Below are 26995 nucleotides of genomic sequence, written 5' to 3' on the forward strand. Positions count from 1 at the left end.
GAGATGAAGAGGGGGGGCAGAGAGATGAAGAGGGGGGGGGGAAGAGAGAGACGAAGAGGCAAATGGCTGATCAGTTTAGGTTTCGAATTCCACATTAAATCCCCACGCCCCCAATAGCCCTTGATTCCCCAGCCTAACAACTGACCCACATCCAGCTCCTCCTGTACGCACTGCCCTCACTCGCACCTTTTTCTTACATGTGCCCGGGATGCCCTCAGTCTCATCCCCATCCCCACCCTCCGCCTGACCCGGAGCCTTGCCCCCACCCTCAGCCTCACCCGCCGCCTCACTCACACAGCCGTACCTGCAGGTGCCTCTGGTGGTTGGAACTTCAGTTTGCCTCCAGGTCCCTCTGGGGGGGCTTCAACTTTCTGCTGGGATTTTTTCTGTTCCATCTGCAACAAGGCCTAGAGTCACAAACAGTGAGAACAACTCAGTAAACCCCGATCCCAACACCAACACCGCGCAGAGTAACTCAGTAAACCCCGATCCCAACACCGACACTGCGCAGAGTAACTCAGTAAACCCCGATCCCAACACCGACACGGCGCAGAGTAACTCAGTAAACCCAGATCCCAACACCACGCAGAGTAACTCAGTAAACCCCGATCCCAACACCAACACCGCGCAGAGTGACTCAGTAAACCCCGATCCCAACACCGACACCGCGCAGAGTAACTCAGTAAACCCCGATCCCAACACCGACACGGCGCAGAGTAACTCAGTAAACCCCGATCCCAACACCGACACTGCGCAGAGTAACTCAGTAAACCCCGATCCCAACACCGACACGGCGCAGAGTAACTCAGTAAACCCCGATCCCAACACCGACACCGCGCAGAGTAACTCAGTAAACCCAGATCCCAACACCGCGCAGAGTAACTCAGTAAACCCAGATCCCAACACCGACACCGCGCAGAGTAACTCAGTAAACCCCGATCCCAACACCAACACCGCGCACAGTAACTCAGTAAACCCCGATCCCAACACCGACACCGCGCAGAGTAACTCAGTAAACCCCGATCCCAACACCGACACCGCGCAGAGTAACTCAGTAAACCCAGATCCCAACACCGCGCAGAGTAACTCAGTAAACCCCGATCCCAACACCGCGCAGAGTAACTCAGTAAACCCAGATCCCAACACCGACACCGCGCAGAGTAACTCAGTAAACCCCGATCCCAACACCAACACCGCGCACAGTAACTCAGTAAACCCCGATCCCAACACCGACACCGCGCAGAGTAACTCAGTAAACCCCGATCCCAACACCAACACCGCGCACAGTAACTCAGTAAACCCCGATCCCAACACCGACACCGCGCAGAGTAACTCAGTAAACCCCGATCCCAACACCGACACGGCGCAGAGTAACTCAGTAAACCCCGATCCCAACACCGACACCGCGCAGAGTAACTCAGTAAACCCAGATCCCAACACCGACACCGCGCAGAGTAACTCAGTAAACCCCGATCCCAACACCAACACCGCGCACAGTAACTCAGTAAACCCCGATCCCAACACCGACACCGCGCAGAGTAACTCAGTAAACCCCGATCCCAACACCGACACCGCGCAGAGTAACTCAGTAAACCCAGATCCCAACACCGACACCGCGCAGAGTAACTCAGTAAACCCCGATCCCAACACCGACACGGCGCAGAGTAACTCAGTAAACCCCGATCCCAACACCGACACTGCGCAGAGTAACTCAGTAAACCCCGATCCCAACACCGACACGGCGCAGAGTAACTCAGTAAACCCCGATCCCAACACCGACACCGCGCAGAGTAACTCAGTAAACCCCGATCCCAACACCGACACCGCGCAGAGTAACTCAGTAAACCCAGATCCCAACACCACGCAGAGTAACTCAGTAAACCCCGATCCCAACACCGACACCGCGCAGAGTAACTCAGTAAACCCCGATCCCAACACCGACACCGCGCAGAGTAACTCAGTAAACCCCGATCCCAACACCGACACGGCGCAGAGTAACTCAGTAAACCCCGATCCCAACACCGACACCGCGCACAGTAACTCAGTAAACCCAGATCCCAACACCGACACCGCGCACAGTAACTCAGTAAACCCCGATCCCAACACCGACACCGCGCAGAGTAACTCAGTAAACCCCGATCCCAACACCAACACCGCGCAGAGTAACTCAGTAAACCCCGATCCCAACACCGACACCGCGCAGAGTAACTCAGTAAACCCAGATCCCAACACCGACACCGCGCAGAGTAACTCAGTAAACCCCGATCCCAACACCGACACGGCGCAGAGTAACTCAGTAAACCCCGATCCCAACACCGCGCAAAGTAACTCAGTAAACCCCGATCCCAACACCGACACCGCGCAGAGTAACTCAGTAAACCCCGATCCCAACACCGACACCGCGCAGAGTAACTCAGTAAACCCCGATCCCAACACCGACACCGCGCAGAGTAACTCAGTAAACCCCGATCCCGACACCGACACCGCGCAGAGTAACTCAGTAAACCCCGATCCCAACACCGACACGGCGCAGAGTAACTCAGTAAACCCCGATCCCAACACCGCGCAAAGTAACTCAGTAAACCCCGATCCCAACACCGACACCGCGCAGAGTAACTCAGTAAACCCCGATCCCAACACCGACACCGCGCAGAGTAACTCAGTAAACCCCGATCCCAACACCGACACGGCGCAGAGTAACTCAGTAAACCCCGATCCCAACACCGCGCAAAGTAACTCAGTAAACCCCGATCCCAACACCGACACCGCGCAGAGTAACTCAGTAAACCCCGATCCCAACACCGACACCGCGCAGAGTAACTCAGTAAACCCAGATCCCAACACCGACACGGCGCAGAGTAACTCAGTAAACCCCGATCCCAACACCGACACCGCGCAAAGTAACTCAGTAAACCCCGATCCCAACACCGACACCGCGCAGAGTAACTCAGTAAACCCCGATCCCAACACCGCGCAGAGTAACTCAGTAAACCCCGATCCCAACACCGACACCGCGCAAAGTAACTCAGTAAACCCCGATCCCAACACCGACACCGCGCAGAGTAACTCAGTAAACCCCGATCCCAACACCGCGCAGAGTAACTCAGTAAACCCCGATCCCAACACCGACACCGCGCAGAGTAACTCAGTAAACCCCGATCCCGACACCGCGCAGAGTAACTCAGTAAACCCCGATCCCAACACCGACACGGCGCAGAGTAACTCAGTAAACCCCGATCCCAACACCGACACGGCGCAGAGTAACTCAGTAAACCCCGATCCCAACACCGCGCAGAGTAACTCAGTAAACCCCGATCCCAACACCGACACTGCGCAGAGTAACTCAGTAAACCCCGATCCCAACACCGACACCGCGCAAAGTAACTCAGTAAACCCCGATCCCAACACCGACACCGCGCAGAGTAACTCAGTAAACCCCGATCCCAACACCGACACCGCGCAGAGTAACTCAGTAAACCCCGATCCCAACACCGACACCGCGCAGAGTGACTCAGTAAACCCAGATCCCAACACCGACACCGCGCAGAGTAACTCAGTAAACCCCGATCCCAACACCGACACTGCGCAGAGTAACTCAGTAAACCCCGATCCCAACACCGACACGGCGCAGAGTAACTCAGTAAACCCAGATCCCAACACCACGCAGAGTAACTCAGTAAACCCAGATCCCAACACCGACACTGCGCAGAGTAACTCAGTAAACCCCGATCCCAACACCAACACCGCGCAGAGTGACTCAGTAAACCCCGATCCCAACACCGACACCGCGCAGAGTAACTCAGTAAACCCCGATCCCAACACCGACACGGCGCAGAGTAACTCAGTAAACCCCGATCCCAACACCGACACTGCGCAGAGTAACTCAGTAAACCCCGATCCCAACACCGACACGGCGCAGAGTAACTCAGTAAACCCCGATCCCAACACCGACACCGCGCAGAGTAACTCAGTAAACCCAGATCCCAACACCGACACCGCGCAGAGTAACTCAGTAAACCCCGATCCCAACACCAACACCGCGCACAGTAACTCAGTAAACCCCGATCCCAACACCGACACCGCGCAGAGTAACTCAGTAAACCCCGATCCCAACACCAACACCGCGCACAGTAACTCAGTAAACCCCGATCCCAACACCGACACCGCGCAGAGTAACTCAGTAAACCCCGATCCCAACACCGACACGGCGCAGAGTAACTCAGTAAACCCCGATCCCAACACCGACACCGCGCAGAGTAACTCAGTAAACCCAGATCCCAACACCGACACCGCGCAGAGTAACTCAGTAAACCCCGATCCCAACACCAACACCGCGCACAGTAACTCAGTAAACCCCGATCCCAACACCGACACCGCGCAGAGTAACTCAGTAAACCCCGATCCCAACACCGACACCGCGCAGAGTAACTCAGTAAACCCAGATCCCAACACCGACACCGCGCAGAGTAACTCAGTAAACCCCGATCCCAACACCGACACGGCGCAGAGTAACTCAGTAAACCCCGATCCCAACACCGACACTGCGCAGAGTAACTCAGTAAACCCCGATCCCAACACCGACACGGCGCAGAGTAACTCAGTAAACCCCGATCCCAACACCGACACCGCGCAGAGTAACTCAGTAAACCCAGATCCCAACACCGACACCGCGCAGAGTAACTCAGTAAACCCCGATCCCAACACCAACACCGCGCACAGTAACTCAGTAAACCCCGATCCCAACACCGACACCGCGCAGAGTAACTCAGTAAACCCCGATCCCAACACCGACACCGCGCAGAGTAACTCAGTAAACCCAGATCCCAACACCGACACCGCGCAGAGTAACTCAGTAAACCCAGATCCCAACACCGACACCGCGCAGAGTAACTCAGTAAACCCAGATCCCAACACCGACACCGCGCAGAGTAACTCAGTAAACCCCGATCCCAACACCGACACCGCGCAGAGTAACTCAGTAAACCCCGATCCCAACACCACGCAGAGTAACTCAGTAAACCCCGATCCCAACACCGACACCGCGCAGAGTAACTCAGTAAACCCCGATCCCAACACCGACACCGCGCAGAGTAACTCAGTAAACCCCGATACCAACACCGACACCGCGCAGAGTAACTCAGTAAACCCCGATCCCAACACCGACACGGCGCAGAGTAACTCAGTAAACCCCGATCCCAACACCGCGCAGAGTAACTCAGTAAACCCCGATCCCAACACCGACACCGCGCAGAGTAACTCAGTAAACCCCGATCCCAACACCGCGCAGAGTAACTCAGTAAACCCCGATCCCAACACCGACACCGCGCAGAGTAACTCAGTAAACCCCGATCCCAACACCGACACCGCGCAGAGTAACTCAGTAAACCCCGATACCAACACCGACACTGCGCAGAGTAACTCAGTAAACCCCGATCCCAACACCACGCAGAGTAACTCAGTAAACCCTGATCCCAACACCGACACGGCGCAGAGTAACTCAGTAAACCCAGATCCCAACACCGACACTGCGCAGAGTAACTCAGTGAACCCCGATCCCAACACCACGCAGAGTAACTCAGTAAACCCCGATCCCAACACCGCGCAGAGTAACTCAGTAAACCCCGATACCAACACCGACACCGCGCAGAGTAACTCAGTAAACCCCGATCCCAACACCGACACCGCGCAGAGTAACTCAGTAAACCCAGATCCCAACACCGACACCGCGCAGAGTAACTCAGTAAACCCCGATCCCAACACCGACACTGCGCAGAGTAACTCAGTAAACCCAGATCCCAACACCGACACCGCGCAGAGTAACTCAGTAAACCCCGATCCCAACACCGACACGGCGCAGAGTAACTCAGTAAACCCCGATCCCAACACCGCGCAGAGTAACTCAGTAAACCCCGATCCCAACACCGACACCGCGCAGAGTAACTCAGTAAACCCCGATACCAACACCGACACCGCGCAGAGTAACTCAGTAAACCCCGATCCCAACACCGCGCAGAGTAACTCAGTAAACCCCGATCCCAACACCGACACCGCGCAGAGTAACTCAGTAAACCCCGATCCCAACACCGCGCAGAGTAACTCAGTAAACCCCGATCCCAACACCAACACCGCGCAGAGTAACTCAGTAAACCCCGATACCAACACCGACACTGCGCAGAGTAACTCAGTAAACCCCGATCCCAACACCGACACCGCGCACAGTAACTCAGTAAACCCCGATCCCAACACCGACACCGCGCAGAGTAACTCAGTAAACCCCGATCCCAACACCGACACTGCGCAGAGTAACTCAGTAAACCCCGATCCCAACACCGACACGGCGCAGAGTAACTCAGTAAACCCCGATCCCGACACCGCGCAGAGTAACTCAGTAAACCCCGATCCCAACACCGCGCAGAGTAACTCAGTAAACCCAGATCCCAACACCAACACCGCGCAGAGTAACTCAGTAAACCCCGATCCCAACACCGACACCGCGCAGAGTAACTCAGTAAACCCCGATCCCAACACCGCGCAGAGTAACTCAGTAAACCCCGATCCCAACACCGCGCAGAGTAACTCAGTAAACCCCGATCCCAACACCGACACCGCGCAGAGTAACTCAGTAAACCCCGATCCCAACACCGACACCGCGCAGAGTAACTCAGTAAACCCCGATCCCAACACCGACACCGCGCAGAGTAACTCAGTAAACCCCGATCCCAACACCAACACCGCGCAGAGTAACTCAGTAAACCCCGATCCCAACACCGCGCAGAGTAACTCAGTAAACCCAGATCCCAACACCGACACCGCGCAGAGTAACTCAGTAAACCCCGATCCCAACACCGACACCGCGCAGAGTAACTCAGTAAACCCCGATCCCAACACCGACACCGCGCAGAGTGACTCAGTAAACCCCGATCCCAACACCGCGCAGAGTAACTCAGTAAACCCCGATCCCAACACCAACACCGCGCAGAGTAACTCAGTAAACCCCGATACCAACACCGACACTGCGCAGAGTAACTCAGTAAACCCCGATCCCGACACCGCGCAGAGTAACTCAGTAAACCCAGATCCCAACACCAACACCGCGCAGAGTAACTCAGTAAACCCCGATCCCAACACCGACACCGCGCAGAGTAACTCAGTAAACCCCGATCCCAACACCGCGCAGAGTAACTCAGTAAACCCCGATCCCAACACCGCGCAGAGTAACTCAGTAAACCCCGATCCCAACACCGACACCGCGCAGAGTAACTCAGTAAACCCCGATCCCAACACCGACACCGCGCAGAGTGACTCAGTAAACCCCGATCCCAACACCAACACCGCGCAGAGTAACTCAGTAAACCCCGATCCCAACACCGACACCGCGCAGAGTAACTCAGTAAACCCCGATCCCAACACCGACACTGCGCAGAGTAACTCAGTAAACCCCGATCCCAACACCGACACCGCGCAGAGTAACTCAGTAAACCCAGATCCCAACACCGACACCGCGCAGAGTAACTCAGTAAACCCCGATCCCAACACCGACACCGCGCAGAGTAACTCAGTAAACCCCGATACCAACACCGACACCGCGCAGAGTAACTCAGTAAACCCCGATCCCAACACCGCGCAGAGTAACTCAGTAAACCCCGATCCCAACACCGACACCGCGCAGAGTAACTCAGTAAACCCCGATCCCAACACCAACACCGCGCAGAGTAACTCAGTAAACCCCGATCCCAACACCGACACCGCGCAGAGTAACTCAGTAAACCCAGATCCCAACACCGACACCGCGCAGAGTAACTCAGTAAACCCCGATCCCAACACCGACACCGCGCAGAGTAACTCAGTAAACCCCGATCCCAACACCGACACGGCGCAGAGTAACTCAGTAAACCCCGATCCCAACACCGCGCAGAGTAACTCAGTAAACCCCGATCCCAACACCAACACCGCGCAGAGTAACTCAGTAAACCCCGATACCAACACCGACACTGCGCAGAGTAACTCAGTAAACCCCGATCCCGACACCGCGCAGAGTAACTCAGTAAACCCAGATCCCAACACCAACACCGCGCAGAGTAACTCAGTAAACCCCGATCCCAACACCGACACCGCGCAGAGTAACTCAGTAAACCCCGATCCCAACACCGCGCAGAGTAACTCAGTAAACCCCGATCCCAACACCGCGCAGAGTAACTCAGTAAACCCCGATCCCAACACCGACACCGCGCAGAGTAACTCAGTAAACCCCGATCCCAACACCGACACCGCGCAGAGTGACTCAGTAAACCCCGATCCCAACACCAACACCGCGCAGAGTAACTCAGTAAACCCCGATCCCAACACCGACACCGCGCAGAGTAACTCAGTAAACCCCGATCCCAACACCGACACTGCGCAGAGTAACTCAGTAAACCCCGATCCCAACACCGACACCGCGCAGAGTAACTCAGTAAACCCAGATCCCAACACCGACACCGCGCAGAGTAACTCAGTAAACCCCGATCCCAACACCGACACCGCGCAGAGTAACTCAGTAAACCCCGATCCCAACACCGCGCAGAGTAACTCAGTAAACCCCGATCCCAACACCGACACCGCGCAGAGTAACTCAGTAAACCCAGATCCCAACACCGACACCGCGCAGAGTAACTCAGTAAACCCCGATCCCAACACCGACACCGCGCAGAGTAACTCAGTAAACCCCGATCCCAACACCAACACCGCGCAGAGTAACTCAGTAAACCCCGATCCCAACACCGACACCGCGCAGAGTAACTCAGTAAACCCCGATCCCAACACCGACACTGCGCAGAGTAACTCAGTAAACCCCGATCCCAACACCGACACCGCGCAGAGTAACTCAGTAAACCCCGATCCCAACACCGACACCGCGCAGAGTAACTCAGTAAACCCCGATCCCAACACCGACACGGCGCAGAGTAACTCAGTAAACCCCGATCCCAACACCGACACCGCGCAGAGTAACTCAGTAAACCCCGATCCCAACACTGACACCGCGCAGAGTAACTCAGTAAACCCCGATCCCAACATCGACACCGCGCAGAGTAACTCAGTAAACCCCGATCCCAACACCGACACCGCGCAGAGTAACTCAGTAAACCCCGATCCCAACACTGCGCAGAGTAACTCAGTAAACCCCGATCCCAACACCGACACGGCGCAGAGTAACTCAGTAAACCCCGATCCCAACACCGACACCGCGCAGAGTAACTCAGTAAACCCCGATCCCAACACCGACACCGCGCAGAGTAACTCAGTAAACCCCGATCCCAACACCGACACCGCGCAGAGTAACTCAGTAAACCCCGATCCCAACACCGACACGGCGCAGAGTAACTCAGTAAACCCCGATCCCAACACCGACACCGCGCAGAGTAACTCAGTAAACCCCGATCCCAACACCGACACCACGCAGAGTAACTCAGTAAACCCCGATCCCAACACCGACACTGCGCAGAGTAACTCAGTAAACCCCGATCCGAACACCAACACCGCGCAGAGTAACTCAGTAAACCCCGATCCCAACACCGACACCGCGCAGAGTAACTCAGTAAACCCCGATCCCAACACCGACACTGCGCAGAGTAACTCAGTAAACCCCGATCCCAACACCAACACCGCGCAGAGTAACTCAGTAAACCCCGATCCCAACACCGCGCAGAGTAACTCAGTAAACCCCGATCCCAACACCGACACCGCGCAGAGTAACTCAGTAAACCCCGATCCCAACACCAACACCGCGCAGAGTAACTCAGTAAACCCCGATCCCAACACCGACACCGCGCAGAGTAACTCAGTAAACCCCGATCCCAACACCGACACCGCGCAGAGTAACTCAGTAAACCCCGATCCCAACACCGACACCACGCAGAGTAACTCAGTAAACCCCGATCCCAACACCGACACTGCGCAGAGTAACTCAGTAAACCCCGATCCCAACACCAACACCGCGCAGAGTAACTCAGTAAACCCCGATCCCAACACCGACACCGCGCAGAGTAACTCAGTAAACCCCGATCCCAACACCGACACTGCGCAGAGTAACTCAGTAAACCCCGATCCCAACACCGACACCGCGCAGAGTAACTCAGTAAACCCCGATCCCAACACCGACACCGCGCAGAGTAACTCAGTAAACCCCGATCCCAACACCGCGCAGAGTAACTCAGTAAACCCCGATCCCAACACCGACACCGCGCAGAGTAACTCAGTAAACCCCGATCCCAACACCAACACCGCGCAGAGTAACTCAGTAAACCCAGATCCCAACCCCGACACCGCGCAGAGTAACTCAGTAAACCCCGATCCCAACACCGACACCGCGCAGAGTAACTCAGTAAACCCCGATCCCAACACCGACACCGCGCAGAGTAACTCAGTAAACCCCGATCCCAACACCAACACCGCGCACAGTAACTCAGTAAACCCCGATCCCAACACCAACACCGCGCAGAGTAACTCCGTAAACCCCGATCCCAACACCGACACCGCGCAGAGTAACTCAGTAAACCCCGATCCCAACACCGCGCAGAGTAACTCAGTAAACCCCGATCCCAACACCGACACCGCGCAGAGTAACTCAGTAAACCCCGATCCCAACACCGACACCGCGCAGAGTAACTCAGTAAACCCCGATCCCAACACCGCGCAGAGTAACTCAGTAAACCCCGATCCCAACACCGACACGGCGCAGAGTAACTCAGTAAACCCCGATCCCAACACCGACACCGCGCAGAGTAACTCAGTAAACCCCGATCCCAACACCGACACCGCGCAGAGTAACTCAGTAAACCCAGATCCCAACACCGACACCGCGCAGAGTAACTCAGTAAACCCCGATCCCAACACCGACACCGCGCAGAGTAACTCAGTAAACCCCGATCCCAACACCGACACCGCGCAGAGTGACTCAGTAAACCCCGATCCCAACACCGACACCGCGCAGAGTAACTCAGTAAACCCCGATCCCAACACCGCGCAGAGTAACTCAGTAAACCCCGATCCCAACACTGCGCAGAGTAACTCAGTAAACCCAGATCCCAACACCGACACTGCGCAGAGTGACTCAGTAAACCCCGATCCCAACACCGACACCGCGCAGAGTAACTCAGTAAACCCCGATCCCAACACCGACACTGCGCAGAGTAACTCAGTAAACCCCGATCCCAACACCGCGCAGAGTAACTCAGTAAACCCCGATCCCAACACCAACACCGCGCAGAGTAACTCAGTAAACCCCGATCCCAACACCGACACCGCGCAGAGTAACTCAGTAAACCCCGATCCCAACACCGACACCGCGCAGAGTAACTCAGTAAACCCCGATCCCAACACCGACACCGCGCAGAGTAACTCAGTAAACCGCGATCCCAACACCACGCAGAGTAACTCAGTAAACCCCGATCCCAACACCGACACCGCGCAGAGTAACTCAGTAAACCCCGATCCCAACACCGACACCGCGCAGAGTAACTCAGTAAACCCCGATCCCAACACCAACACCGCGCACAGTAACTCAGTAAACCCCGATCCCAACACCAACACCGCGCAGAGTAACTCAGTAAACCCCGATCCCAACACCGCGCAGAGTAACTCAGTAAACCCCGATCCCAACACCGACACCGCGCAGAGTAACTCAGTAAACCCCGATCCCAACACCGACACCGCGCAGAGTAACTCAGTAAACCCCGATCCCAACACCGACACCGCGCAGAGTAACTCAGTAAACCCCGATCCCAACACCGACACCGCGCAGAGTAACTCAGTAAACCCCGATCCCAACACCGACACCGCGCACAGTAACTCAGTAAACCCCGATCCCAACACCGACACCGCGCAGAGTAACTCAGTAAACCCCGATCCCAACACCGACACCGCGCAGAGTAACTCAGTAAACCCCGATCCCAACACCGACACCGCGCACAGTAACTCAGTAAACCCCGATCCCAACACCGACACCGCGCAGAGTAACTCAGTAAACCCCGATCCCAACACCGACACCGCGCAGAGTAACTCAGTAAACCCCGATCCCAACACTGACACCGCGCAGAGTAACTCAGTAAACCCCGATCCCAACACCGACACCGCGCACAGTAACTCAGTAAACCCCGATCCCAACACCGACACCGCGCAGAGTAACTCAGTAAACCCCGATCCCAACACCGACACCGCGCACAGTAACTCAGTAAACCCCGATCCCAACACCGACACCGCGCAGAGTAACTCAGTAAACCCCGATCCCAACACCGACACCGCGCAGAGTAACTCAGTAAACCCCGATCCCAACACCGACACCGCGCAGAGTAACTCAGTAAACCCCGATCCCAACACCACGCAGAGTAACTCAGTAAACCCCGATCCCAACACCGACACCGCGCAGAGTAACTCAGTAAACCCCGATCCCAACACCGACACCGCGCAGAGTAACTCAGTAAACCCCGATCCCAACACCGACACCGCGCAGAGTAACTCAGTAAACCCCGATCCCAACACCACGCAGAGTAACTCAGTAAACCCCGATCCCAACACCGACACCGCGCAGAGTAACTCAGTAAACCCCGATCCCAACACCGACACCGCGCAGAGTAACTCAGTAAACCCCGATCCCAACACCGCGCAGAGTAACTCAGTAAACCCCGATCCCAACACCGACACCGCGCAGAGTAACTCAGTAAACCCCGATCCCAACACCACGCAGAGTAACTCAGCAAACCCCGATCCCAACACCGACACCGCGCAGAGTAACTCAGTAAACCCCGATCCCAACACCGACACCGCGCAGAGTAACTCAGTAAACCCCGATCCCAACACCGACACCGCGCAGAGTAACTCAGTAAACCCCGATCCCAACACCGACACTGCGCAGAGTAACTCAGTAAACCCCGATCCCAACACCGACACCGCGCAGAGTAACTCAGTAAACCCCGATCCCAACACCGACACCGCGCAGAGTAACTCAGTAAACCCCGATCCCAACACCGACACCGCGCAGAGTAACTCAGTAAACCCCGATCCCAACACCGACACCGCGCAGAGTAACTCAGTAAACCCCGATCCCAACACCGACACCGCGCAGAGTAACTCAGTAAACCCCGATCACAACACCGACACCGCGCAGAGTAACTCAGTAAACCCAGATCCCGACACCGACACCGCGCAGAGTAACTCAGTAAACCCCGATCCCAACACCGCGCAGAGTAACTCAGTAAACCCCGATCCCAACACCGACACCGCGCAGAGTAACTCAGTAAACCCAGATCCCGACACCGACACCGCGCAGAGTAACTCAGTAAACCCAGATCCCAACACCGCGCAGAGTAACTCAGTAAACCCCGATCCCAACACCGCGCAGAGTAACTCAGTAAACCCCGATCCCAACACCGACACCGCGCAGAGTAACTCAGTAAACCCCGATCCCAACACCGACACCGCGCAGAGTAACTCAGTAAACCCAGATCCCGACACCGACACCGCGCAGAGTAACTCAGTAAACCCCGATCCCAACACCGCGCAGAGTAACTCAGTAAACCCCGATCCCAACACCGACACCGCGCAGAGTAACTCAGTAAACCCCGATCCCAACACCGACACCGCGCAGAGTAACTCAGTAAACCCCGATCCCAACACCGCGCAGAGTAACTCAGTAAACCCCGATCCCAACACCGCGCAGAGTAACTCAGTAAACCCCGATCCCGACACCGACACCGCGCAGAGTAACTCAGTAAACCCCGATCCCAACACCGCGCAGAGTAACTCAGTAAACCCCGATCCCAACACCGCGCAGAGTAACTCAGTAAACCCCGATCCCAACACCGACACCGCGCACAGTAACTCAGTAAACCCCGATCCCAACACCGACACCGCGCAGAGTAACTCAGTAAACCCCGATCCCAACACCGACACCGCGCACAGTAACTCAGTAAACCCCGATCCCAACACCGACACCGCGCAGAGTAACTCAGTAAACCCCGATCCCAACACCGACACCGCGCAGAGTAACTCAGTAAACCCCGATCCCAACACCGACACCGCGCACAGTAACTCAGTAAACCCCGATCCCAACACCGACACCGCGCAGAGTAACTCAGTAAACCCCGATCCCAACACCAACACCGCGCAGAGTAACTCAGTAAACCCCGATCCCAACACCACGCAGAGTAACTCAGTAAACCCCGATCCCAACACCGACACCGCGCAGAGTAACTCAGTAAACCCCGATCCCAACACCGACACCGCGCAGAGTAACTCAGTAAACCCCGATCCCGACACCGACACCGCGCAGAGTAACTCAGTAAACCCCGATCCCAACACCGACACCGCGCAGAGTAACTCAGTAAACCCCGATCCCAACACCGACACCGCGCAGAGTAACTCAGTAAACCCCGATCCCAACACCGACACCGCGCAGAGTAACTCAGTAAACCCCGATCCCAACACCGACACCGCGCAGAGTAACTCAGTAAACCCCGATCCCAACACCGCGCAGAGTAACTCAGTAAACCCCGATCCCAACACCGCGCAGAGTAACTCAGTAAACCCCGATCCCAACACCGACACCGCGCAGAGTAACTCAGTAAACCCCGATCCCAACACCGCGCAGAGTAACTCAGTAAACCCCGATCCCAACACCGCGCAGAGTAACTCAGTAAACCCCGATCCCAACACCGACACCGCGCACAGTAACTCAGTAAACCCCGATCCCAACACCGACACCGCGCACAGTAACTCAGTAAACCCCGATCCCAACACCGACACCGCGCACAGTAACTCAGTAAACCCCGATCCCAACACCGACACCGCGCAGAGTAACTCAGTAAACCCCGATCCCAACACCGACACCGCGCAGAGTAACTCAGTAAACCCCGATCCCAACACCGACACCGCGCACAGTAACTCAGTAAACCCCGATCCCAACACCGACACCGCGCAGAGTAACTCAGTAAACCCCGATCCCAACACCAACACCGCGCAGAGTAACTCAGTAAACCCCGATCCCAACACCACGCAGAGTAACTCAGTAAACCCCGATCCCAACACCGACACCGCGCAGAGTAACTCAGTAAACCCCGATCCCAACACCGACACCGCGCAGAGTAACTCAGTAAACCCCGATCCCGACACCGACACCGCGCAGAGTAACTCAGTAAACCCCGATCCCAACACCGACACCGCGCAGAGTAACTCAGTAAACCCCGATCCCAACACCGACACCGCGCAGAGTAACTCAGTAAACCCCGATCCCAACACCAACACCGCGCAGAGTAACTCAGTAAACCCCGATCCCAACACCGACACCGCGCAGAGTAACTCAGTAAACCCAGATCCCAACACCAACACCGCGCAGAGTAACTCAGTAAACCCCGATCCCAACACCGCGCAGAGTAACTCAGTAAACCCCGATCCCGACACCGACACCGCGCAGAGTAACTCAGTAAACCCCGATCCCAACACCAACACCGCGCAGAGTAACTCAGTAAACCCCGATCCCAACACCGACACCGCGCAGAGTAACTCAGTAAACCCAGATCCCAACACCGACACCGCGCAGAGTAACTCAGTAAACCCCGATCCCAACACCGACACCGCGCAGAGTAACTCAGTAAACCCAGATCCCAACACCGACACCGCGCAGAGTAACTCAGTAAACCCCGATCCCAACACCGACACCGCGCAGAGTAACTCAGTAAACCCCGATCCCAACACCGACACCGCGCAGAGTAACTCAGTAAACCCAGATCCCAACACCGACACTGCGCAGAGTAACTCAGTAAACCCAGATCCCAACACCGACACCGCGCAGAGTAACTCAGTAAACCCCGATCCCAACACCGCGCAGAGTAACTCAGTAAACCCCGATCCCAACACCGCGCAGAGTAACTCAGTAAACCCCGATCCCAACACCGCGCAGAGTGACTCAGTAAACCCCGATCCCAACACCGCGCAGAGTGACTCAGTAAACCCCGATCCCAACACCGACACTGCGCAGAGTAACTCAGTAAACCCCGATCCCAACACCAACACCGCGCAGAGTAACTCAGTAAACCCCGATCCCGACACCGCGCAGAGTAACTCAGTAAACCCCGATCCCAACACCGACACCGCGCAGAGTAACTCAGTAAACCCCGATCCCAACACCGACACTGCGCAGAGTAACTCAGTAAACCCCGATCCCAACACCGACACCGCGCAGAGTAACTCAGTAAACCCCGATCCCAACACCGACACCGCGCAGAGTAACTCAGTAAACCCCGATCCCAACACCGACACGGCGCAGAGTAACTCAGTAAACCCCGATCCCAACACCGACACCGCGCAGAGTAACTCAGTAAACCCCGATCCCAACACCGACACCGCGCAGAGTAACTCAGTAAACCCCGATCCCAACACCGACACTGCGCAGAGTAACTCAGTAAACCCCGATCCCGACACCGACACCGCGCAGAGTAACTCAGTAAACCCCGATCCCAACACCGACACCGCGCAGAGTAACTCAGTAAACCCCGATCCCAACACCGACACCGCGCAGAGTAACTCAGTAAACCCCGATCCCAACACCGACACGGCGCAGAGTAACTCAGTAAACCCCGATCCCAACACCAACACCGCGCAGAGTAACTCAGTAAACCCCGATCCCAACACCGACACTGCGCAGAGTAACTCAGTAAACCCCGATCCCAACACCGACACGGCGCAGAGTAACTCAGTAAACCCCGATCCCAACACCGCGCAGAGTAACTCAGTAAACCCCGATCCCAACACCGACACGGCGCAGAGTAACTCAGTAAACCCCGATCCCAACACCGACACCGCGCAGAGTAACTCAGTAAACCCCGATCCCAACACCGACACCGCGCACAGTAACTCAGTAAACCCCGATACCAACACCGACACTGCGCAGAGTAACTCAGTAAACCCCGATCCCAACACCGCGCAGAGTAACTCAGTAAACCCCGATCCCAACACCGACACCGCGCAGAGTAACTCAGTAAACCCCGATCCCAACACCGACACCGCGCAGAGTAACTCAGTAAACCCCGATCCCAACACCGACACTGCGCAGAGTAACTCAGTAAACCCCGATCCCAACACCGACACCGCGCAGAGTAACTCAGTAAACCCAGATCCCAACACCGACACCGCGCAGAGTAACTCAGTAAACCCAGATCCCAACACCGACACCGCGCAGAGTAACTCAGTAAACCCCGATCCCAACACCGACACCGCGCAGAGTAACTCAGTAAACCCCGATCCCAACACCGACACCGCGCAGAGTAACTCAGTAAACCCCGATCCCAACACCGACACTGCGCAGAGTAACTCAGTAAACCCCGATCCCAACACCGACACCGCGCAGAGTAACTCAGTAAACCCCGATCCCAACACCGACACCGCGCAGAGTAACTCAGTAAACCCCGATCCCAACACCGACACTGCGCAGAGTAACTCAGTAAACCCCGATCCCAACACCGACACCGCGCAGAGTAACTCAGTAAACCCCGATCCCAACACCGACACCGCGCAGAGTGACTCAGTAAACCCAGATCCCAACACCGACACCGCGCAGAGTAACTCAGTAAACCCCGATCCCAACACCGACACCGCGCAGAGTAACTCAGTAAACCCCGATCCCAACACCGCGCAGAGTAACTCAGTAAACCCCGATCCCAACACCGACACCGCGCAGAGTAACTCAGTAAACCCCGATCCCAACACCGACACTGCGCAGAGTAACTCAGTAAACCCCGATCCCAACACCGACACCGCGCAGAGTAACTCAGTAAACCCCGATCCCAACACCGACACCGCGCAGAGTGACTCAGTAAACCCCGATCCCAACACCGACACCGCGCAGAGTAACTCAGTAAACCCCGATCCCAACACCGACACCGCGCAGAGTAACTCAGTAAACCCCGATCCCAACACCGACACCGCGCAGAGTGACTCAGTAAACCCCGATCCCAACACCGACACCGCGCAGAGTAACTCAGTAAACCCCGATACCAACACCGACACCGCGCAGAGTAACTCAGTAAACCCCGATCCCAACACCGACACCGCGCAGAGTGACTCAGTAAACCCAGATCCCAACACCGACACCGCGCAGAGTAACTCAGTAAACCCCGATCCCAACACCGACACTGCGCAGAGTAACTCAGTAAACCCCGATCCCAACACCGACACCGCGCAGAGTAACTCAGTAAACCCCGATCCCAACACCGACACCGCGCAGAGTAACTCAGTAAACCCCGATCCCAACCCCGACACCGCGCAGAGTAACTCAGTAAACCCCGATCCCAACACCGACACTGCGCAGAGTAACTCAGTAAACCCCGATCCCAACATCGACACCGCGCAGAGTAACTCAGTAAACCCAGATCCCAACACCGACACCGCGCAGAGTAACTCAGTAAACCCGATCCCAACACCGACACCGCGCAGAGTAACTCAGTAAACCCCGATCCCAACACCGACACCGCGCAGAGTAACTCAGTAAACCCAGATCCCAACACCGACACCGCGCAGAGTAACTCAGTAAACCCCGATCCCAACACCGACACCGCGCAGAGTAACTCAGTAAACCCCGATCCCAACACCGACACCGCGCAGAGTAACTCAGTAAACCCCGATCCCAACACCGCGCAGAGTAACTCAGTAAACCCCGATCCCAACACCGCGCAGAGTAACTCAGTAAACCCCGATCCCAACACCAACACCGCGCAGAGTAACTCAGTAAACCCCGATCCCAACACCGCGCAGAGTAACTCAGTAAACCCCGATCCCAACACCGACACCGCGCAGAGTAACTCAGTAAACCCCGATCCCAACACCGCGCAGAGTAACTCAGTAAACCCCGATCCCAACACCAACACCGCGCAGAGTAACTCAGTAAACCCCGATCCCAACACCGACACGGCGCAGAGTAACTCAGTAAACCCCGATCCCAACACCGACACCGCGCAGAGTAACTCAGTAAACCCCGATCCCAACACCGACACCGCGCAGAGTAACTCAGTAAACCCCGATCCCAACACCGACACGGCGCAGAGTAACTCAGTAAACCCCGATCCCAACACCGACACCGCGCAGAGTAACTCAGTAAACCCCGATCCCAACACCGACACCGCGCAGAGTAACTCAGTAAACCCCGATCCCAACACCGACACCGCGCAGAGTAACTCAGTAAACCCCGATCCCAACACCGACACCGCGCAGAGTAACTCAGTAAACCCCGATCCCAACACCAACACCGCGCAGAGTAACTCAGTAAACCCCGATCCCAACACCGCGCAGAGTAACTCAGTAAACCCCGATCCCAACACCGACACCGCGCAGAGTAACTCAGTAAACCCCGATCCCAACACCAACACCGCGCAGAGTAACTCAGTAAACCCCGATCCCAACACCGCGCAGAGTAACTCAGTAAACCCCGATCCCAACACCAACACCGCGCAGAGTAACTCAGTAAACCCCGATCCCAACACCGCGCAGAGTAACTCAGTAAACCCCGATCCCAACACCGACACGGGGCAGAGTAACTCAGTAAACCCCGATCCCAACACCGACACCGCGCAGAGTAACTCAGTAAACCCCGATCCCAACACCGACACGGCGCAGAGTAACTCAGTAAACCCCGATCCCAACACCGACACCGCGCAGAGTAACTCAGTAAACCCCGATCCCAACACCGACACCGCGCAGAGTAACTCAGTAAACCCCGATCCCAACACCGCGCAGAGTAACTCAGTAAACCCCGATCCCAACACCGCGCAGAGTAACTCAGTAAACCCCGATCCCAACACCAACACCGCGCAGAGTAACTCAGTAAACCCCGATCCCAACACCGCGCAGAGTAACTCAGTAAACCCCGATCCCAACACCAACACCGCGCAGAGTAACTCAGTAAACCCCGATCCCAACACCGACACCGCGCAGAGTAACTCAGTAAACCCCGATCCCAACACCGCGCAGAGTAACTCAGTAAACCCCGATCCCAACACCGACACGGCGCAGAGTAACTCAGTAAACCCCGATCCCAACACCGACACCGCGCAGAGTAACTCAGTAAACCCCGATCCCAACACCGACACCGCGCAGAGTAACTCAGTAAACCCCGATCCCAACACCGACACGGCGCAGAGTAACTCAGTAAACCCCGATCCCAACACCGACACCGCGCAGAGTAACTCAGTAAACCCCGATCCCAACACCGACACCGCGCAGAGTAACTCAGTAAACCCCGATCCCAACACCGACACCGCGCAGAGTAACTCAGTAAACCCCGATCCCAACACCGACACCGCGCAGAGTAACTCAGTAAACCCCGATCCCAACACCGACACCGCGCAGAGTAACTCAGTAAACCCCGATCCCAACACCAACACCGCGCAGAGTAACTCAGTAAACCCCGATCCCAACACCGCGCAGAGTAACTCAGTAAACCCCGATCCCAACACCGACACCGCGCAGAGTAACTCAGTAAACCCCGATCCCAACACCAACACCGCGCAGAGTAACTCAGTAAACCCCGATCCCAACACCGCGCAGAGTAACTCAGTAAACCCCGATCCCAACACCAACACCGCGCAGAGTAACTCAGTAAACCCCGATCCCAACACCGCGCAGAGTAACTCAGTAAACCCCGATCCCAACACCGACACGGGGCAGAGTAACTCAGTAAACCCCGATCCCAACACCGACACCGCGCAGAGTAACTCAGTAAACCCCGATCCCAACACCGACACGGCGCAGAGTAACTCAGTAAACCCCGATCCCAACACCGACACGGCGCAGAGTAACTCAGTAAACCCCGATCCCAACACCGACACCGCGCAGAGTAACTCAGTAAACCCCGATCCCAACACCGACACCGCGCAGAGTAACTCAGTAAACCCCGATCCCAACACCGACACCGCGCAGAGTAACTCAGTAAACCCCGATCCCAACACCGACACCGCGCAGAGTAACTCAGTAAACCCCGATCCCAACACCGCGCAGAGTAACTCAGTAAACCCCGATCCCAACACCGACACCGCGCAGAGTGACTCAGTAAACCCCGATCCCAACACCGACACGGCGCAGAGTAACTCAGTAAACCCCGATCCCAACACCGACACGGCGCAGAGTAACTCAGTAAACCCCGATCCCAACACCGACACCGCGCAGAGTAACTCAGTAAACCCCGATCCCAACACCGACACGGCGCAGAGTAACTCAGTAAACCCCGATCCCAACACCGACACCGCGCAGAGTAACTCAGTAAACCCCGATCCCAACACCGACACCGCGCACAGTAACTCAGTAAACCCCGATCCCAACCCCGACACCGCGCAGAGTAACTCAGTAAACCCCGATCCCAACACCGACACCGCGCAGAGTAACTCAGTAAACCCCGATCCCAACACCGACACTGCGCAGAGTAACTCAGTAAACCCCGATCCCAACACCGACACCGCGCAGAGTGACTCAGTAAACCCCGATCCCAACCCCGACACCGCGCAGAGTAACTCAGTAAACCCCGATCCCAACACCGACACCGCGCAGAGTAACTCAGTAAACCCCGATCCCAACACCGACACCGCGCAGAGTAACTCAGTAAACCCCGATCCCAACACCGACACTGCGCAGAGTAACTCAGTAAACCCCGATCCCAACCCCGACACCGCGCAGAGTAACTCAGTAAACCCAGATCCCAACACCGACACCGCGCAGAGTAACTCAGTAAACCCAGATCCCAACACCGACACCGCGCAGAGTAACTCAGTAAACCCCGATCCCAACACCGACACGGCGCAGAGTAACTCAGTAAACCCCGATCCCAACACCGACACGGCGCAGAGTAACTCAGTAAACCCAGATCCCAACACCGACACCGCGCAGAGTAACTCAGTAAACCCCGATCCCAACACCGACACCGCGCAGAGTAACTCAGTAAACCCAGATCCCAACACCGCGCACAGTAACTCAGTAAACCCCGATCCCAACACCAACACCGCGCAGAGTAACTCAGTAAACCCAGATCCCGACACCGACACCGCGCAGAGTAACTCAGTAAACCCCGATCCCAACACCGACACCGCGCAGAGTAACTCAGTAAACCCCGATCCCAACACCGACACCGCGCAGAGTAACTCAGTAAACCCAGATCCCAACACCGCGCAGAGTAACTCAGTAAACCCCGATCCCAACACCGACACCGCGCAGAGTAACTCAGTAATCCCCGATCCCAACACCGACACCGCGCAGAGTAACTCAGTAAACCCAGATCCCAACACCGACACCGCGCAGAGTAACTCAGTAAACCCCGATCCCAACACCGACACCGCGCAGAGTAACTCAGTAAACCCCGATCCCAACACCGACACCGCGCAGAGTAACTCAGTAAACCCCGATCCCAACACCGACACCGCGCAGAGTAACTCAGTAAACCCCGATCCCAACACCGACACCGCGCAGAGTGACTCAGTAAACCCCGATCCCAACACCGACACCGCGCACAGTGACTCAGTAAACCCCGATCCCAACACCGCGCAGAGTAACTCAGTAAACCCCGATCCCAACACCGCGCACAGTAACTCAGTAAACCCCGATCCCAACACCGACACCGCGCAGAGTAACTCAGTAAACCCCGATCCCAACACCGCGCAGAGTAACTCAGTAAACCCCGATCCCAACACCGACACCGCGCAGAGTAACTCAGTAAACCCCGATCCCAACACCGACACCGCGCAGAGTAACTCAGTAAACCCCGATCCCAACACCGACACCGCGCAGAGTAACTCAGTAAACCCCGATCCCAACACCACGCAGAGTAACTCAGTAAACCCCGATCCCAACACCGACACCGCGCAGAGTAACTCAGTAAACCCCGATCCCAACACCGACACCGCGCAGAGTAACTCAGTAAACCCCGATACCAACACCGACACCGCGCAGAGTAACTCAGTAAACCCCGATCCCAACACCGACACCGCGCAGAGTAACTCAGTAAACCCCGATCCCAACACCGACACCGCGCAGAGTAACTCAGTAAACCCCGATCCCAACACCGACACTGCGCAGAGTAACTAGGTAAACCCCGATCCCAACACCGACACCGCGCAGAGTAACTCAGTAAACCCCGATCCCAACACCACGCAGAGTAACTCAGTAAACCGCGATCCCAACACCGACACCGCGCAGAGTAACTCAGTAAACCCCGATCCCAACACCGACACCGCGCAGAGTAACTCAGTAAACCCCGATCCCAACACCGACACCGCGCAGAGTAACTCAGTAAACCCAGATCCCAACACCGACACCGCGCAGAGTAACTCAGTAAACCCCGATCCCAACACCGACACCGCGCAGAGTAACTCAGTAAACCCCGATCCCAACACCGACACCGCGCAGAGTAACTCAGTAAACCCCGATCCCAACACCAACACCGCGCAGAGTAACTCAGTAAACCCCGATCCCAACACCGACACCGCGCAGAGTAACTCAGTAAACCCCGATCCCAACACCGACACCGCGCAGAGTAACTCAGTAAACCCTGATCCCAACACCGACACCGCGCAGAGTAACTCAGTAAACCCCGATCCCAACACCGACATCGCGCAGAGTAACTCAGTAAACCCAGATCCCAACACCACGCAGAGTAACTCAGTAAACCCCGATCCCGACACCGCGCAGAGTAACTCAGTAAACCCCGATCCCAACACCGACACCGCGCAGAGTAACTCAGTAAACCCAGATCCCAACACCGACACCGCGCAGAGTAACTCAGTAAACCCCGATCCCAACACCAACACCGCGCAGAGTAACTCAGTAAACCCCGATCCCAATACCGACACCGCGCAGAGTAACTCAGTAAACCCCGATCCCAACACCGACACTGCGCAGAGTAACTCAGTAAACCCAGATCCCAACACCGACACCGCGCAGAGTAACTCAGTAAACCCCGATCCCAACACCGCGCAGAGTGACTCAGTAAACCCCGATCCCAACACCGACACCGCGCAGAGTAACTCAGTAAACCCCGATCCCAACACCGACACTGCGCAGAGTAACTCAGTAAACCCAGATCCCAACACCGACACCGCGCAGAGTAACTCAGTAAACCCCGATCCCAACACCAACACCGCGCAGAGTAACTCAGTAAACCCCGATCCCAACACCGACACCGCGCAGAGTAACTCAGTAAACCCCGATCCCAACACCGACACGGCGCAGAGTAACTCAGTAAACCCCGATCCCAACACCGACACCGCGCAGAGTAACTCAGTAAACCCCGATCCCAACACCGACACCGCGCAGAGTAACTCAGTAAACCCCGATCCCAACACCGACACCGCGCAGAGTAACTCAGTAAACCCCGATCCCAACACCGACACCGCGCAGAGTAACTCAGTAAACCCCGATCCCAACACCGACACCGCGCAGAGTAACTCAGTAAACCCCGATCCCAACACCGACACTGCGCAGAGTAACTCAGTAAACCCCGATCCCAACACCGACACGGCGCAGAGTAACTCAGTAAACCCCGATCCCAACACTGCGCACAGTAACTCAGTAAACCCCGATCCCAACACCGACACTGCGCAGAGTAACTCAGTAAACCCCGATCCCAACACCGACACCGCGCAGAGTAACTCAGTAAACCCCGATCCCAACACCGACACCGCGCAGAGTAACTCAGTAAACCCCGATCCCAACACCGACACCGCGCAGAGTAACTCAGTAAACCCCGATCCCAACACCGACACCGCGCAGAGTAACTCAGTAAACCCCGATCCCAACACCGACACCGCGCAGAGTAACTCAGTAAACCCCGATCCCAACACCGACACCGCGCACAGTAACTCAGTAAACCCCGATCCCAACACCGACACCGCGCAGAGTAACTCAGTAAACCCCGATCCCAACACCGACACCGCGCAGAGTAACTCAGTAAACCCCGATCCCAACACCGACACCGCGCAGAGAAACTCAGTAAACCCCGATCCCAACACCGACACCGCGCAGAGTGACTCAGTAAACCCAGATCCCAACACCGACACCGCGCAGAGTAACTCAGTAAACCCCGATCCCAACACCGACACTGCGCAGAGTAACTCAGTAAACCCAGATCCCAACACCGACACCGCGCAGAGTAACTCAGTAAACCCCGATCCCAACACCGACACCGCGCAGAGAAACTCAGTAAACCCCGATCCCAACACCGCGCAGAGTAACTCAGTAAACCCCGATCCCAACACCGCGCAGAGTAACTCAGTAAACCCCGATCCCAACACCGACACCGCGCAGAGTAACTCAGTAAACCCCGATCCCAACACCGACACCGCGCAGAGTAACTCAGTAAACCCCGATCCCAACACCGCGCAGAGTAACTCAGTAAACCCCGATCCCAACACCGACACCGCGCAGAGTAACTCAGTAAACCCCGATCCCAACACCGACACCGCGCAGAGTAACTCAGTAAACCCCGATCCCAACACCGCGCAGAGTAACTCAGTAAACCCCGATCCCAACACCGACACCGCGCAGAGTAACTCAGTAAACCCCGATCCCAACACCGACATCGCGCAGAGTAACTCAGTAAACCCCGATCCCAACACCGACACCGCGCAGAGTAACTCAGTAAACCCCGATCCCAACACCGACACTGCGCAGAGTAACTCAGTAAACCCAGATCCCAACACCGACACCGCGCAGAGTAACTCAGTAAACCCCGATCCCAACACCGACACTGCGCAGAGTAACTCAGTAAACCCCGATCCCAACACCGACACCGCGCAGAGTAACTCAGTAAACCCAGATCCCAACACCGACACCGCGCAGAGTAACTCAGTAAACCCCGATCCCAACACCGACACCGCGCAGAGTAACTCAGTAAACCCCGATCCCAACACCGACACCGCGCAGAGTAACTCAGTAAACCCCGATCCCAACACCGACACCGCGCAGAGTAACTCAGTAAACCCCGATCCCGACACCGACACCACGCAGAGTAACTCAGTAAACCCCGATCCCAACACCGACACCGCGCAGAGTAACTCAGTAAACCCAGATCCCAACACCGACACCGCGCAGAGTAACTCAGTAAACCCCGATCCCAACACCGACACGGCGCAGAGTAACTCAGTAAACCCCGATCCCAACACCGACACGGCGCAGAGTAACTCAGTAAACCCCGATCCCAACACCGACACCGCGCAGAGTAACTCAGTAAACCCCGATCCCAACACCAACACCGCGCAGAGTAACTCAGTAAACCCCGATCCCAACACCAACACCGCGCACAGTAACTCAGTAAACCCCGATCCCAACACCGACACCGCGCAGAGTAACTCAGTAAACCCCGATCCCAACACCGACACGGCGCAGAGTAACTCAGTAAACCCCGATCCCAACACCGCGCAGAGTAACTCAGTAAACCCCGATCCCAACACCGACACCGCGCAGAGTAACTCAGTAAACCCCGATCCCAACACCGACACGGCGCAGAGTAACTCAGTAAACCCCGATCCCAACACCGACACGGCGCAGAGTAACTCAGTAAACCCCGATCCCAACACCGCGCAGAGTAACTCAGTAAACCCCGATCCCAACACCGACACCGCGCAGAGTAACTCAGTAAACCCCGATCCCAACACCGCGCAGAGTAACTCAGTAAACCCCGATCCCAACACCGACACCGCGCAGAGTAACTCAGTAAACCCCGATCCCAACACCGACACGGCGCAGAGTAATTCAGTAAACCCCGATCCCAACACCGACACCGCGCAGAGTAACTCAGTAAACCCCGATCCCAACACCGACACCACGCAGAGTAACTCAGTAAACCCCGATCCCAACACCGACACCGCGCAGAGTAACTCAGTAAACCCCGATCCCAACACCGACACCGCGCAGAGTAACTCAGTAAACCCCGATCCCAACACCGCGCAGAGTAACTCAGTAAACCCCGATCCCAACACCGCGCAGAGTAACT

The 26995-nt window shown here is 56.3% G+C and overlaps 1 protein-coding gene across 1 annotated transcript in view; it reads right to left on the reverse strand.

The window, feature by feature from the left end:
* LOC140404155 (nucleobindin-1-like) overlaps positions 1-26995 on the reverse strand; it is a 66691-nt gene that overhangs the window by 2124 nt on the left and 37572 nt on the right. The window contains exon 11 of the mRNA XM_072492571.1: positions 305-407. Coding sequence (XP_072348672.1) covers positions 305-407 — 103 coding nt within the window. The remainder of the gene's footprint in view (positions 1-304; positions 408-26995) is intronic.

Source organism: Scyliorhinus torazame, chromosome 29, assembly GCF_047496885.1.
Source record: "Scyliorhinus torazame isolate Kashiwa2021f chromosome 29, sScyTor2.1, whole genome shotgun sequence".
In the NCBI taxonomy this organism is placed as follows: Eukaryota; Metazoa; Chordata; class Chondrichthyes; order Carcharhiniformes; family Scyliorhinidae; genus Scyliorhinus; species Scyliorhinus torazame.